At 39.7% G+C, this 18,140-nt stretch overlaps 1 protein-coding gene across 1 annotated transcript in view; it reads right to left on the bottom strand.

Moving 5' to 3' along the window:
- sh3bgrl (SH3 domain binding glutamate-rich protein like) overlaps positions 1-18,101 on the bottom strand; it is a 28,673-nt gene extending 10,572 nt beyond the window's left edge. The window contains exon 1 of the mRNA XM_061901768.1: positions 17,888-18,101. Coding sequence (XP_061757752.1) covers positions 17,888-17,932 — 45 coding nt within the window. The 5' untranslated portion in view covers positions 17,933-18,101. The remainder of the gene's footprint in view (positions 1-17,887) is intronic.
- Positions 18,102-18,140: the final 39 nt, after the last annotated feature.

Genomic DNA, 18,140 nt, shown 5'->3' on the forward strand with positions numbered 1-18,140 from the left:
GACTGCTCTGTTCCATATTAAAGCTTCACAACAAACAAAGAAACACCGACTGTGTTTTGGTTGCTAAAGGCAGCTGCAAACCACCGCTTTCCACCAACAGCATTCTTCTTTATAGTCTCCATTATTAATTGAACAAATTGCAAAAGATTCAGCAACACAGATGTCCAAAATACTGTGTAATTATGCGGTTAAAGCAGACTACTTTTAGCCGTGAGTGGTGCTGGGCTAAAATGTCTGCTCCAACCAATACCGTCACAAGCACGCGTCAACGTAAGCGTCATCATTCCGCGACGTTTTCAACAGACACTTCGCGGGAAATTTAAAATTGCAATTTAGTAAACTAAAAAGGCCGTATTGGCATGTGTTGCAATGTTAATATTTCATCATTGATATATAAACTATCAGACTGCGTGGTGGGTAGTAGTGGGTTTCAGTAGGCCTTTGAAATATGGACCATTGGCAATAGCAGTAAAATTGTCAACATGTTTAGTCTTAAATGTATGAGGATTAGAAGTACTTCAATACACACCACACAATCTGCAATTTTTATTTTAGCAATCCCCTGTCATACACCGAAATACAAACCTAATGACTCAAGCTTGAGCTTGGAGAGTTGTCCTTATGTAATCAGTGTTGCAATGTAAATTGTTCATTATATGAACTGATTTTTTACCATACTTTAGTCCACAATGTTAGAACATTTTGAGAGAAACAATACAGTTTTGAACCTAAAAGATCTGATGGTTCATTGAAATACATAATAGTTCCAGAGATTAGACAATCTCAGTTATGCAATATTGCTTTGGTGTCGAGGAAGTAAGAATAAATTCAGGCCTTAATCAATCCCCAAAAAGGTCATGCAGGCATTTACAGCAGTCAGACAAGGGCAGGAGTGGATTAGATGTACTGTATCGAGCACAGGTTGCGATCAATAGTCTGTAAAGTATACTGAGGGTTCACTCAATTAAAACAAAACAAACGATCCACCATTTAAAAAAAACAAAACATTCTTATATACTTGATGAGGGTACTGCACTTTTTTGGAATTTTGTCTATCAATCACAATCCTTATGTAAGACAAAAACACATATGTTTTTTTTTTTTTTTTTTGGTAAACATTCTTCCATCCATTTTTTACTGCTTATTCCCTTTGGGGTCGCGGTGGGCGCTGGAGCCTAGCTCAGCTACAATCCTGCAGAAGGCGGTGTACACCCTGGACAAGTTGGCACCTCATCGCAGGGCCAACACAGATAGACAGACAATATTCCCACTCATGTTCACACACTCGAACCAATTTAGTGCTGCCAATCAACCTATCCCCAGGTGCGTGTCTTTGGAGGTTGGAGGAAGCCGGAGTACCCGGAAAGAACCCACACAGTCACCGGGAGGACATGCAAACTCCACACAGAAAGATCCCGAACCCGGGATTGAACTCAGGACTACTCAGGACCTTAGTATTGTGAGGCAGACGCACTAACCCCTCTACCACCGTGCTACCCTATATACACTCTTGCGTCAAAAAATATGTCTAGATGTAGAAGTTTATGGTCATAAACCGAGGAGTTACAGTAGTCAACTTTGACATTCAACTTAGACCGAAAGACACGAAAATAATGCTTGTTTGCTGCCACTTTTTTTTTTAAACTTGCATGAGGATTATGATTAATTCTTCATCTAAACGGGAAAATATGAACATCCCATCAGACGGCATCCGAGTAAGACCAGACAATGTACACTAAATTTTTGTTTTTTTTAATGTTGTAGTTTGTATTTCTTGTTTAGCACCTCGCAATGTAATGCTTATAGTGTTTCGCTAAAGTTGGATCTGTTTAAAACACAGCTTCTAAAACCCTTTGCCCATCGTCCTTACCAAAAAAGGAAGGTTCTAAATCATAATTTCTCCGAAAGTAATTGTTAACTCTCTTGAAGACTGCATGAGTAGTAGTTGCTGTTATTGTTGAAGGGAAAAGCGAACTATGTGATGCGTCTGAAAACAATATGCTGCTGTATGATTAAAATGAGCATCCATCCATCCATTTTCTATCGCTTGTCCCTTTTGGGGTCGCAGGGGGTGCTGGAGCCTATGAAATTCTAAGTTTATTATTATTTGCAAAAAATAAATAAAGTTTATGACTTTGAACATCAAATATCTTGTCTTTGTAGTGCATTCGATTGAATATGTTGTATTCGCAAATCATTGTATTCCGTTTATATTTATATCAAACACAATTCCCCAACTCATATAGAAACGGGGTTTGTCCATATGTATGTGTATATACATATATATTTATATATATATATATATATATTTACACACACACACATATATATATATATATATATATATGTATGTTCTGTTGTGCATTTATTAGAAATACAAAGTGTGTTTTATCCAATTACTCGACTAATCAAACAAACTAATTTATAGATTACTTAGGTACTAAATCAATCGATTGACGATAGCTGCAGCCTTAATGACGTGTGGTAATAAGCGGAGTTCGGACGCATACTGTCTTCTATTGTATGGCGTTGTAATGACAAGCTATATCCACAGAAAGTCTTGTTAGAATGTGCTTATCAGTGAGGGCTTATAGGTAGCGCCAAATTTATTTTTGGTGGTCCGCCAGGATAATCTTTAGTCAACTGTTTGTGTGTGAAAAAGGAACAATAGTTTTCGGGGAATTTAATCAAGCTTGTGTAAAGACCAGACAATTGCTGAACATTTGACAGCAACGGTAGTCTCCACCCAAGCTTAAACTCAGTCAGCATTACAAAAGAACACTTTTGGCTGAATTCCCTTACTGCGGCCTGGGGGGGGGAGACTTAAACCAACCTATTACACAATGTCTGACCTACAAACTCTTAGAAAAAACACATAAGAAGAACATACACAAATACAATGAATGCACCCTATCCCCTGTCATGGATTTATATTCCACGACTTTATCATGGCAATAAGGAAACTGCTCAACTGTGTGCCTCCTCCAGTGTGTATAATGTAATAAAGACATGTTGCAGGATGTGGTTTGAAATCTATATGCAACAAAAATAGGTGCAATGAGTGTTGAAAGATTTTCTGATAGTAAGAGACACTTCAAGTCCTTTCATTTTCTCCAAAATCGACAGTGCGCACTATAACTTGGTGCGCCTAATTCACAGATTAATTCTGGTTGTGCTTACTGACCTCAAAGCATGTTTATTTGGTACATGGTGTAATAAGTGTGACCAGCAGATGGCAGTCACACATAAAATATATGTGTGGACTGCAAGTTGAGGCCTGTTCAATAAATGATGCTTGTAAGCCCAAATGTTTAATTGAGAATATGGAACATTACACACGGTGCTTAAAAATCCGTTAAATATTTTAGGAGGAAGCCGCACAGCTTGATGGATTGTCAGCGCTTTACCGCTACTATAGTCAGACGTACTGTGCTTCAACATATGAAGTATAGGACCCAAAAAAGGCACCCTTTAGGAGACATATAATCTGGAGTTTTGTTAAAATGTATTAGGCCAAATCAACTTTTCTTACCTATTAGTACCTGCTGATGTGTATTTGGGATCTGCATATGTCCTGAAAATGTGGGCATGTCCGCCATTGTAGTCCGCATGGTAGTCAATAAGCTCCTTCTTTTTCTCAATCCTCTTTAGTGGTGCATTCATCCTCCACTCTTGCCATTTTTATAATAAAGTAGCGTATATTTCTAATACATATGTCACTAGACTCGCCATGGAAGAGCTAAAAACTACAACAAAGAAGACAGGGAAAAGATTTTGTCAAAGTGGAGCCACATAAATAGGATCGTCCACGTAACGGTGCATCCTGAAGAGACGGTCAGAAAGCGGCTGTAAGGATGGTCTGTAAAACAAAATATGTGCAAGATTTTGACCAATGAACCACCATTATATGTTATGTGTTTCAAATGTAGAAAAAAATCCTAACATGTCCGCTTAAATGCACCTTATAATCTGGTGCACCTTTTGTATAAAATAGACCTGGTGTGCCGTATGGTCCGAAAAATACAGTACTACAAGTCTACGCATTCAAAACTAAACATTATAAAGACTATAAAAAAATTAATCTATGAAATTGCTCTTGTTTTTTGAGAAAAACAGTGAATATGAACACGTTTTGCCATACATTGCGTGTGAGGTAGAGCTGGGCACCAAATAAATAACTGGTCTTTACTCAGAACAACCCGCATGTTTGTTAACATTGCAGCGCCACAATTTGAATTACCGGTAACTATTATAGAAGTCACCAAGTTACCAGAGGATCTTTTACTGAGAAACACTTGAAGGTATGATATAGAATGCAATAGGTATAAAACATATGGTCACTACATACTGTATCCACCATGATCATTATTACGATTGGTGCTGTTTTAATACAACTCAAATATTCTCTCACGATACACATACACTTGCTCAACTTAATGGGATGTTCCTAATATGTCTGACTTAAAAAAAAAGCACGATATTAGAAAAAAAGCACACAATAATAATATGTTTATTAAAAGTGATGTTTAAAAAAAATTGTCTTTGATGAGACTGTCCTTTTGAGAGGTGCAAAATGATTGTTGGTTATTGATATTAGAAATTATGACATTACAATAATAAATACGATAACTTCGGAGCATGGTGAGGAACTTTGCTGTCTGGTGCCACAGGAACCTCTTGCAGCTCAATCCGTCAAAGACCAAGGAGCTGGTCATTGACTTCGTGAGATCGAGTCCAAGGTCACAACCTATTGTGATCGAGGGAGTTGCGGTACAGACCGTGGACTAATTCAAGTACCTCGGGGTGTGGGTGGACAACAAGCTGGACTGGACGGACCACTTGTACAGGAAAGGACAGAGAAGGCTGTACTTCCTGAGGAGGCTGTGCTCCTTCAACACTTGCAAAAAACTTGTGGATGTACTACCAGTATGTGGTAGCCAGTGTTTTGTTGTACATCACAGTGTGCTGGAGGGGGCAGTACATCTAAGAAGGAAAGGTCCAAAATGGAGAAACGGGCTGACTCTACGATCTGAATTTACCTGGACTCACTGGTGACGGTGGCACAGAAGAGGAATGTGGAAAAACTAATGAGCATCCTAAAAAACCCTGTTTCCATATCAGTTTGGAAATTGTGTTAGATGTAAATATAAACGGAATACAATGATTTGCAAATCCTTTTCAAACCATATTCAGTTGAATGCACTACAAAAACAAGATATTTGATGTTCAAACTCATAAACTTTATTTTTTTTCGCAAATAATAATTAACTTAGAATTTCATGGCTGCAACACATACCAAAGTAGTTGGGAAAGGGCATGTTCACCACTGTGTTACATCACCTTTTCTTTTAAAAACAATCAATGAACGTTTGGGAACTGAGGAAACTAATTGTTGAAGCTTTAAAAGTGGAATTCTTTCTCATTCTTGTTTTATGTAGAGCTTCAGTCGTTCAACAGTCGTAATTTTACGCTTCATAATGCGCACACATTTTCGATGGGAGACAGCTCTGGACTGAAGGCGGGGCAGGAAAGTACCCGCACTCTTTTACTACGAAGCCAAGCTGTTGTAACACTTGTCTTGCTGAAATAAGCAGGGGCGTCCATGATAACGTTGCTTGGATGACAACATATGTTGCTCCAAAACCTGTATGTACCTTTCAGCATTAATGGTGCCTTCACAGATGTGTAATTTACCCATGCCTTGGGCACTAATAAACCCCCATACCATCACAGATGCTGGCTTTTGAACTTTGCGCCTATAACAATCCGAATGGTTATTTTCCTCTTTGTTCCGGAAGACACCACATCCTGTGTTTCCAAATATAATTTGAAATGTGGACTCGTCAGGCCCAGAACACCTTTCCACTTTGCATCAGTCCATCTTAGATGAGCTTGGGCCCAGGATATTGTTGATAAATGGGTTTGGCTTAGCATAGTAGAGTTTTAACTTGCACTTACAGATGTATCGACCAACTGTAGTTACTGACAGTGGTTTTAGGAAGTGTTCCTGAGCCCACGTGGTGATATCCTTTACACACTGATGTTGGTTTTTGATGTAGTAATGCCTGAGGGATCAACAGTCTGTAATATCATCGCTTACGTGCAATGATATTCTCCAGATTCTCTGAACTTTTTGATGATTTTACGGACCGTAAAATGTAAAATCCCTAAATTCCTTGCAATGGCTCGTTGAGAAATGTCGTTCTAAAACTGTTCGACAATTTGCATACAATGTGGTTGCTGGCATCAAATTCTAAAGTTAATGATTATTTGCAAAAAACAATGTTCATCAGTTTGAACATCAAATATGTTGTCTTTGTAGCACATTCAACTGAATACGGGTTGAAAATGATTTGCAAATCATTGTATTCCGTTTATATTTACATCTAACACAATTTCCCAATTCATGTGGAAACAGGGTTTGTAGATGATGCCAGTCACCCACTGCATACCGTTATCAGTAGCCAGAGGAGCCTGTTCAGTGCTAGACTGCTTCATCCCAAGTGCAGGACTAATAGACTAAAAACCTCTTTTGTCCCACACGCTCCAGACTGTACAGCTCCTCTCTTTGGGGGGGTACTAGGATGACAGGGGATGGAAAACAATAACATATACCCCCATTATTTATTATTAACTTTTAAAATCAATCAATCAATCAATCAATCAATCAATCAATCACATATACTGCTGCTGTAATTTTCCTGAAGGAAATCTCCTGAAGGAATAAATTTAGTGCTATCTATCTATCTATCTGTCTATCTATGTAACATTAAAACATTGCTTCAATGACTGTTTTTTTTTGTTTAATGTCACGGTTGGGGTTGCAGCTTGCTGCGGGATCGTTCCTCCAGATGCAACACGGACACTCTGGACGACAGCGTGAGGTAGGAGATGATTATTTACCAAACAAGTACCAAAGAGACAGAAACAAACAAAAGAAAAACATGCCAATCGCATGGGAAGCTAGGGCAACAACTTAGCATAGGAAACACAGGAGCCGGGCACAGGAACATCGAAACGTAAAAGCTGCGTATAGCAAATAACGAAGCCACAACGAGTGACCAGAAAAGGCAGGCTTAAATAGAGTCTCTGATGAGCGTAAAAGGAAGGTGAAAATCATAACTTACCATGGTGACTAAACAAAATCACAGGTGCACAAACAAGAACAAAAGGAGTCCAAAACTAACAGAAAACACAAAAACATGGTCCGCACCACGGATCATGACAGTTTAAGTTGTATAGCGTAAACCAGTGGTTCTCAAAGGGGGTAAAATAGCAACAATTCAAAAATCCTGTATGAATATATTTATTGAATAATACTTCAACAAAATATGAATGAAAGTTCATAAACTGTGAAAAAAAAAATACAAAAATGCAATATTCAGTGTTGACAGCTAATTTTTTTGTGGAAATGTTGCCTAAATATTGATGTTAAAGATTTATTTTTTGTGAAGAAATGTTTAGAATTAAATTGATGAATCCAGATGTATCTCTATTACAATCCCCAAAGAGGGTACTTTAAGTTGATGATTACTTCTATGTGTAGAAATATATATTTATAATTAAATCACTTGTTTATTTTTCAACATTGTTTTTGCTATTTTTATATCTTTTTTTCCCAATTACTTCAAGAAAAAACACTACAAATTACCAATATTTTGCATTGTTATACAATTTAATAAATCAGAAACTGATGACATAGTGCTGTATTTTACTTCTTTATCTCTTTTTTTCAACCAAAAATGCTTTGCTCTGATTAGGGGGTACTTCAATTAAAAAAATGTTCACAGGGGGTAAATCACTAAAAAAAAGGTTGAGAACCACTGGTGTAAACAAGGATAAGTTAACCATGTGGGACTTATTTACTATTTGAAAGGAAGATATTATGCACCAAATGTTCTGCAAACATTTCACAAGAAAGGAAAAAAAACAGCCTTCAATACATCAAACTTTATCAGCCATCATCGCTACGATGGTGTTTTGAAACTCTTACAAAGACGCATGCTGCTAAAGAAGCTGCAAAGCTAGTCACAAAGAAAAGTTTAGGGCTCATTCCAGTCATCGCTGTATTTGAAAAGTGCAAAAGGTTTGCCAGAAATGACCCGAGAGGTAAAGCAATATTTCATCAAGGATATGACGATTTCGGACAACTAACCCTTTACCACTGTTATAAGATACCGATTTGTGTCGGCTAATAAATGACCTCGAGCCATGTTTTATTTTTCATTTCTGAGCATCAGCTATTTTGCTTATCTATGTTTGCTGTAGTGATCCGCTGCCCGGATCATGTTGTGGTTTGGATTTTTGAGTCTTTTTGTGTTTTCGTTAGCCTGCCTTCTCCCGTCAGTCTGTATTGCTTCCTAATTTGCCATACGCAACAAGTGATGACGTTTGTTCTCGGTTCTGTTTATCGTAGCTTCCATGCTAAGGCTCTTTAGTGTTTCCGAGCTCCCATGCTAGCTCTTTTGGTTTTGTCTAAGTCTGTTTTATTCTAAAATAAATCATTTCCTACGTGCTCCAAAGCCCGTCTGCATCCTTGGGAGAACGAAACTCGCATCACCATGCGACCAACGCGTCACAGTAGGAAACAAGCATCAAGAAGTTCTCCTGCTGCGGCTTTTTCGGAGGTCGATGAAGGTGCGTGGATGGTCCTCCGAGCGATGGAGGCAGAGACGCTCTGCAGTTCGCCAGGTGAAGACATGTTGTAGGGACCTGGAGGGTTTCTGGTCCAGATCAACTCCACTCTCAGCTCGCTCGCACGCGTCAGCGAAAGTCTCTCAAGAAGGCTTCGACTCGCGAAAGAGACGCGCAAATCCCACAATCCTCCCCTCCGGAACACAGCCAGCTACAAGCCGCCCAGGATTCCCTTCAGGTGTCTGGTAATTCCATTGATCACTTTTCCAAAGATTTCTCCGGCTGGCCTGTCAATCACAAGGACAGCAGCTATGACGTCACTCCGTTGACGCCCCCCGTCCACGTTTGATGACGTCAGAGATAAGGACATTTTTTTAATTCGGTAAATTCTTTCTCTCAGCCATTTACAAATTACTTTGACACTACTACTAAGAATTATCAGGATATTTTTTTTAGATTTCAGTCTAGTCAATCCCAGTCACCTGTTTGTATGACTTCCGCCTCACCCCCTATGGCTCAAGCTCAGCCCACTCCTCGGTCCACTGCACTTCCTGCTCCAACTCAGCCATCTTTCGAGACAAATCTCGAGAAATACAGTCCTGTTTGGATGAATGAGTGGTACCAGAGTGTTCTAATTGAGTTGAAGCTGGAGGAACATCCCAAGCGGCAGAGAACACTCCACCTGCTATTGGGAAGCATAGTGCACATTCTGGACAATCAAAAGGGGAGGACTCTACCCCCCACCTCCCTCCACCCATGCTTAAAGACAATTCCAGACCACGGGGAGCGCGTCTGGTACCCGCTTCTTGAGGGTGGGCTAGTGCTGGGAGCTGTGCTACGGATGTAGCACAGCTGCGCCCAGCCAAGCCGCAATCTCCGGCGCGGCCACCACCACCAGTCTTTCGGCCCGCCAAGCCGCAACCTCCGGCGCGGCCACCACCACCAGTCTTTCGACCCGCCAAGCCGCAACCTCCGGCTAGGCCACTAGCACCAAGTCCAAGTCCAAGGCTAGCACCAAGGCTGGTTTCAAAACTAGCACCTGCTCCAAGTATGGTTTCCACACCAGTACCTGCTCCAGGTCTGGTTTCCACACCAGCACCTGCTCCATGTCTGGGTCCCACACCAGCACCTGCTCAAAGGCTGGTTCCCACACCAGCACATGCTCAAAGGCTGGTTCCCACACCAGCTTCCAAGGCACACAACCGCCTACTGCTTCCACGGCTACAACGGCTGCGCCTCCTGCTTCCACGGCGACACCACCTCATGCCTCCACGGCGACGGCGTTTCCGCCTCCTGCTTCCACGGCGACGACGACTGCGCCTCCTGCTTCCACAACGGCGACGGTGCCGCCTCTTGCTTCCACGACGACGACACCCCATTCCGCTTCCATGGCGATGATGGCTCCGCCTCCTCTTTCCACGACAACGTCTCAGCAACCTCAAGCTGGCCTGCTGCAATCAGGGGCCTGCAAGCAGCTCCCTCGGAGGTCAGTGTATGGACGCCAGTGGCGCAAACAGCATCGACACCCAAGACTTTGTTTTAGAACTCTCCGGCTGCTGAACTTCTGGCGCCACTCACGCCCACCTTCTCGGCGGCCACCAATGTGGCCTTTTCGAGGTCGCCTGCCTCTGCAATTGCGGCAGCGGCGTTCCATTGTGATCCGCTGCCCGGATCATGTTGTGGTATGGATTTTTTAGTCTTTCTGTGTTTTCATTTGGTTTTCGACTCATTCGGTTGCGGTTTGTGCACCTCTCGGTTTGTTTCCATTGTTGCTCATTGTTTTCACCTGCCGCTTGCTCCTGACGTGCACCTGTTTTTGTGATTACCATCATTATTTAGCCTGCCTTCTCCTGTCAGTCTGTTTTGCTTCCTAATTTGCCATACGCAACAAGTGACAACGTTTGTTCTCGGTTCAGTTTATCCTAGCTTACATGCTAAGGTCCTTTAGTGTTTCCTAGCACCCATGCTAGCTCTTTTTGTTTTGTCTAAGTCTGTTTTTTTCTAAAATAAATCATTTCCTACCTGCACGCTGTGTCCAAAGCGCGTCTGCATCCTTGGGAGAACGAAACCTGCATCACCAACGCGTCAGTTTGCTATCAAAATACGAGGTGATCGCTATACTCTTGGATACACTTATAGATAATACATACATTTCACTGCTGATTTATGGCTATGTTATGTTACACCCATCATAAGAGTGATATCATATTTGACTAGGACAAATGTATAGGTACAGTTTGTCAAACTTACCTTTGTTTGACTCTTTCTTACTTCCAAGTATGCAGAGAACAACATAAAAAAAACTAAAGATTAAATCAGGGCCTTTGTATTTTTGGGTCCAAAGTTTATATAAAAAGGGAACAAAACCTGATATGTCCAAGGTTCAAAAGAAAAGTGTTCGATATTCCCTATTAAATGCAATACTGCTTCAGCAATAATTGAAAAAGTAAACAAAACAAAATAAATGGTCAAAAACTATTAAAAAAATAAAGTTATTTACACATTACATTTTTTTGGGAAAAGGTTTGGCAAAAGTATAAACTTAAATACTATAGTCTTTTTAGAAATATGTCTTTAAATCTGTCACAATTATGGCTTTGAAACGATACTAAATCAGAAACTATCTCTATGGAGTTTTGAATGGACGTGGCCAAGATGCAGCTAAACAGAACTAAAAGTAGTACAAAGGACATGTTGACTCACTGCTGAATAAACGTTAAACAAAGACCGAGTATAATTGTAACCATGAGGCCTCATGTATTAAGTGTGACGTGGGAAAAAAATGGCGCACATTCAAATCCAGAAAACCGCTTACTTAATAAAATATTCAGATGTATTAAAGTGAGCGCATGCACTAGTAGCACATTTATTTTGTTACATCCCAATCAACATGGAATTGACCACAGATATTTGTGTAGCTGGGCACGCCCAGACCATACCCAGGCCATGCCCCCTTATAGATAAACAACTTACTGTATATTGAAATTAGACAAGTGCCTAAGATCTGCACAATCTGTCCAATTAGAATTCAGTCGGAGTCAGTAGTAGGTGCTTCTTTCTCGTGTTTGGAGAGAACAAAAGACGAGTGAGTGGGATACGGGAACCACAAATAGGCAGAAATAAAAAGGAAATAGTCGGACATCGGGAAGAAGGTGAAAAAGGAGATGGAAGTGCATGGCATAAAGTAGTGCTGGACCCCGTTTGAAAAGATAATCGCTGCAATCTGCCTTTTTTCTACCAAAAGTTCAGAAACGTTAAGTTTGTGGTTTGTGTTTCCACCGCATTTCACAGTTCAGGGTAGTTTATACAAATCAGGCCGATGACGTATGAACGAGTGCTACAGCATATTTTTACACTGATACCATGTAACTAAACAGGCAATGTTAAGTCATATTTCTTTTACAAAACGGAAGGTAACTGAAATACAGTATGTACAAAGCAATTACATATAAAAAAATATGATTTAAAAACCATGTGTACCAGATTTTACATAAAACGTCAGGCTTTTGTCCACAGTGTGCAACATTCAGAAAGTCGGCCCCTCAATTAATGATGAATTAATGAGGGTCAAACAAGTCTTATTGATCCATTTCAGCTGTAAATAATATACAAACAATAAATGTCAGTGTTAATCTCACAGCAACAACCCAAAAACATCAGATTTAGCATTAGCTTGATAGCACTAGCATATGGTTCACTCGGGTTGAAGCAAATAATAGAGCGTCACTGACTACTTTTACAGCATGTAACAAAGTAAATAGTTAATATTTGATGTGATTTACCTTCATTCAACTCGTCCTCATTTCCCATTTATCTTCAAAAAATAAGGTCGCAGTCCCAGTGAGCAGCTCGTCTTGCCGCTAAGTCTAACTGAATTCGATATATCCATCCATCCATCCATTTCCTACCGCTTATTCCCTTTCGGGGTCGCGGGGGGCGCTGGCGCCTATCTCAGCTACAATCGGGCGGAAGGCGGGGTACACCCTGGACAAGTCGCCACCTCATCGCAGGGCCAACACAGATAGACAGACAACATTCACACTCACATTCACACACTAGGGCCAATTTAGTGTTGCCAATCAACCTATCCCCAGGTGCATGTCTTTGGAAGTGGGAGGAAGCCGGAGTACCCGGAGGGAACCCACGCATTCACGGGGAGAACATGCAAACTCCACACAGAAAGATCCCGAGCCTGGATTTGAACCCAGGACTGCAGGAACTTCGTATTGTGAGGCAGATGCACTAACCCCTCTGCCACCGTGAAGCCCGAATTCGATATATTCCTTTGTAAATAAGTTTAAAAGAGACTGTTCACTTCACATAGCTTCCCGTGTAAAATGAAGTTTGTAAAAATGTATAAACAGCACAAAACTGCATAAGAGTTAAAAAACTACAGCTGAGTAACAACACTGCAAAATAGTTTCACACATCAGCATTCTTCAGCACAAAGATGCCCGACAAAATTTCCTGCAAAACGAAAATTCCTTTTGTTCTTCTTTCTATTTGTTGTTTAAGTTTGTTATAATAGAAACACACAAAAAATAAACATAAACAAGATGTCTTTGCATACTTTAATAGTGGTTGAAACTTTGGCTACAAAGTTTTATAAACTCCCTGAACGCATAGTCCGCCCCTCTCAGGTTTACTGGGGACTCCTGAAAGTCCAACCACGCTACTACAAACTATATAATAGCTACTGAAAAACTAAACCTACCCGGGTTGTTTTGGTGGAAACACAGGGGGGTACTTTATTTACCCAGCTAAATGGGAAAGTTACTGTGCAAGTTCCTGTGGTGGAAAAAGGCCTAATGTTTCGTAAAACCTTACAAGAGGTGGTTGACTCTTGATTACCCACAATACAGATATAATTTGTATAACTTACAACAAAATGTGTTCATACAATAGCCTGCTCACAGATAGATTAGAGTTTCATGTGAAAATGAAGTAATATTTACTTAGCAATCTTTTAAAAGTAAATATGCTCACATATCAAAAAGGGTATGAAAGACTGTAATTCCTGTTTGATTACTCAATTTATTATTACAACCCAGGAGAGCTACTTGCTGTAGCAGCCGTATGTGACACAAAGGCAGGTCATTCCTCCGTCTTTGGTGCCATTTGTGTCGCAGCTCCCGACTTGCCATGAAGCTGTCCTTGAGTTACAGGACTACATTGTGACAGCAATAGGTTGCAAAATAATCACTTAGAACATTTAATAGATTTTCTCACAAATAATAACAGGAATATGTAGCATTAAATACGTTGGCAAAAAAGTGAGTTTTGGGTCCTTGCCTTGATGTTTTTACATTGTTGAAATCTAATGTTGGCAAAGCCTGAACGGCCACCTCTGTGTGTCGCCAAAGTATCCACAGCATCCACAAATGTGCAAACGCCACGTCAAGTTCAGTCTTGATACATCTGAACTTTTCCATGAAAGAGGGTATACACTAGAAATGTGTGCTTACTAGTGTTGTCCCGATATCAATATTTTGGTACCGGTACCAAAATTATTTCTAAATAAAGGGGACCACAATTCAACAAAACATCTTAGGGTACATTAAACATATGTTTTTTTTTGCAAGTTTGTCCTTAAATAAAATAGTGAACATACTAGACAACTTGTCTTTTATTAGTGAGTAAGCAAACAAAGTCTCCTAATTTAGTCAGCTGACGTATGCAGTAACATACTGTGTAATTTATCATTCTATTATTTTGTCAATATTATGAGGGACAAAATGTAAAAAAAATATTATTGCTCTCCTTGTTCTTTTACTGTTAATATCTGCTTATTGATTATCATCTACTGAAATGACTGGCCACCATAATCATGTGAAACCCCTCTAGTGGTCATAGCATTAAATGCCAGGTGCTAGCCTTGGATTAAGTTATCGGATATTGTTATTGGTCTAGAAAAGTAGGAAGTTATTGGTAATGTCTTCAGAACATTTTTTTTTGCATTCCTAGTTGTGTGAATGCCTTGTCACACATATGTTGTTCTTTTTATATACAAGACTTGATTCTGATCTAATGAATACGCTGAATATTTACTATTAAAGTCTTAATGCCTTTGAATACTGCGGTTCAACCATTTTTGCGCACAAAGAATTTGAAAAATGTTTTGGGTTCACAAAAAACAGACATTAACTTTAAGAGAGACCGCAATATTTGTCTTCTTTTACTCTGTGAGTACAATGGAATGCAATTATTATTGCAATAAGCTTGTGAAATATGGGAATTTATTGTCAGCCATTCAGCGGTTTTCAAGTCCACTATGCACTGAGAAGATGGCCTGTTGGACAGTAAACATGACTAAGGTCTATTGAAGGTGAAAAGTGAGCAGATATATACAGTAATGCCAAACCTGGCTTCTAAATGAACATTTATGAAGCTCCCCATCGCTCAAAACTAAAATGGTCTTGACAGGCTAAGTGCGTCTGAGAGTTGTTCTATTAGACCATGAGTCCCTCCTTTTATAACACTGCAGTCTTTGACGATCATTTACTGTAACGGCAATAATAACACTTAGTGCTGCTTGGCTAAAAAAAGGCTCTGTGCTAAGTGGAAGTGCATCCTCCCAAAGGTGTTACGGGCATGTCCATTAAGTAACAGTAGTAAAATACAACAAAAAGACACCGAACTGACAGAAATCATCGTCACATTATTAGGTACCGCAAACTATTAGAAAGATCTCAGTAAGATGCGGTGCACTTTGAAACCAACAAACATATTTAATTAAAATTACACCAGAAATCCGCCTTTGTTTTTGTGTAGAGGATGGGAGGATCTCTGTAAATGTCGACGGTATTAATAACAAGAGTAGTATCAGCAATGGATCGATTGGTTCTTTTCTATGTCCATGTTCACAAATAGTAGTATTTTTGTTGTGTTATTCATATTATTGTATAGTTTTGTTTATATATTGTGATATAGCTTACGACAGTGGTGTTTTTTTTCCCACGGAGGCCAGCATCATACTTAAAAATTAAAGGATGCTGGGATGATTTTGATATTTTTATTTGTTAATTTTCTATATATTTTAAGAAGTAAGGGTATGTTTAAAGAAAAAATAGTCGGCATGTCAGCTTTGTGATTCGGGTGACAAAGTGTGTCAGGGTTAGTGTATTAATGTCAACATTTTAACTGTTTCTTGTGACATTACATACTTTTACCCTGACACCATTTTCCACCTCATCCTTAGTTTGCAAAAATAGGGAATACATGTTTGGAGACAGCAGGACTTTGGAAACAGACAGACACAGAAGAAAAGTCAATTGACGTTTTTCCTTTGCTTTACTTATTTGTCATTAGTGAAATTATTTTGCAAAAATAATTGCGTAAAAATTGCATTTTTTTCATTAATGTTACATTTATCTTAGTCTATGTCCTGTTTTCTATTCTGGTTATAATAATCCATCCATTTCTACCGCTTATTCCCTTTCGGGGTCGCGGGGGGCGCTGGCGCCTATCTCAGCTACAATTCTGGTTATAATAATGATCAATTAATTCATAATCATTCGAGGATCTACCATGAATTTACCATCTTCCAAAATATCAAAATTTCAACATGTAACATGCTTTTTAAAAACAAAAACTGACTTTTATATATCAAATATTGTACAAAAACAATGTAGGATTCACTCCTTGTGGTGTGTTCCATTTACTCAGAAGTTAAAAGTCAGAGCTGAGAATGACATCACAGCCGAGTTGTGAGCGTTCCAGTGACGGGGTTGGAAATCAAGATGGCCACATTCACCAAAGCTATTTTTGCGCGTGCCTTGTCTGAATGTAAACCACTTAAAATATGCACTCTTTCTGCAACTTATAAAACACGGTGTATGAAGTGGGGAAACATACACTTTTGCTAGCAATGTAAAAGTAAATAAACACTTACAAAAAAATGTTTACGCTACAGTAAACGAACCCATACACAAACGTTAAACAATACATCATATATGGCTGATTTAGTGTGACAAAAATGAATCAGAAGTGCTAATAACGGATATTATAGAAGCATGTATCATTGTTTAAATCCAGAGCAGCCATCTTTGTAGCCAACTGGTGAGAATGTTACGACATTACGAGTTGAAAATCCGTTCTCAAGGGGCGTTCCAGTTTAAACTCGGAAATTCCAACTTCTTCGACTAACAGAACACTCCATAACAAGTTCAGTAGTTTTATGAAGTAATATAATAATGATTTACACTATTTTCCTTGGAGAGTGGACTTTTACGGTATCCACTTCCTGCTGCTTCTCTTTATTTTTATGGATAAATGTCTGCTATTTAGAAATTATATTAACATTCTTGGCTGGCATTAGACTCAGTTTGCTTCATTGTGGTGCAGACTAGCAGCGATACGGTCCAACTACCTCGACAAGTTGGCAACACACTCATGTTATGGATGACACATTTCGTCAATTCAATAAAAATCAGGGCTGTCTTCTTCTCAGCACTGTTTTTCACACTCACTTTCATCCTTTAAGTGGTTACAAAAATTAAGTTATGTAGATCTTCACCTGTGAGCTAATCCAAATAAGATCAGATGTTTTGCTGATTTTACAGGGTCACCATATTCGCGAAGCCATTTAAAAGCCGGGATACTTGTCACTGAAATTATTTCTAAAAGACAGCTCTAATTTCAAAACACTTTTAAATTGAATGACCATTGAATTGGCATTGGTCATACTGGCTCTGTATTTACTTATTATCAGATTGACACTAAGATTTCAAGTATCGTCCTCCTCTATCTATGCGCACACACATGATAAGTTAATATGCAAGATTTACTGTTTTGCAGTATTGGCACGCTAATCAGACTGTGTTCAGACCTTAAAAAACTGTTCTGCAGCTGCATGTCTTAAAAAAATCCCTGAAGAATTGCATCACATCATTTCTTCATGCACTGGACATAACTGGCATGGAACTAAACACCACATATAATCCAAACTAGGGGAATTTTGCAAATGTTTGATTTCCTGTTTTCTAGCAGGTTGTCGGAAAACGCCACAACACAACCACAACACTTGAACAAGTTTCTCTCGCAGCACCAAAAGTCACCAAAGACAACCCAGACTATGCAAAACTCATAACGAGTGGCCAAGCAAGCAGAGGTCAGACATTTCCATCCTGAGGGCACATCACTAAGTGAGTTCAATCCAAGTTCATCTGCCCTCATATTGGCTTGGAGAGCAGATGATGCTGCAAAAAAAATTAAGCACACATCACAACAAAGCTGTGCCATTCTCCTCCCTTACCGAAGTGGATCCGGAGGATGAGGCTATGTACACTTTGATCACCATGGTCAGTCCCGGGTGCTTTTCTCTGGCTCCTCGCAAATGCTCTGCAGGATTGGATTAATTGTTGCACAAAAAAAACGACAAAGTCCTCGGGTTTGATTCCTGTGTTGCAGGCAGACTGCGTGTGTGTGTGTGTGTGTATGTGCAAATACTCCTCCTCTGTGCACTAGATGGAGCTTTGCATTCCTCCTCCGCCTCTCCCCCGGCCTCC

The sequence above is a fragment of the Nerophis ophidion genome, linkage group LG05, assembly GCF_033978795.1.
Source record: "Nerophis ophidion isolate RoL-2023_Sa linkage group LG05, RoL_Noph_v1.0, whole genome shotgun sequence".
NCBI classification, from domain to species: Eukaryota; Metazoa; Chordata; class Actinopteri; order Syngnathiformes; family Syngnathidae; genus Nerophis; species Nerophis ophidion.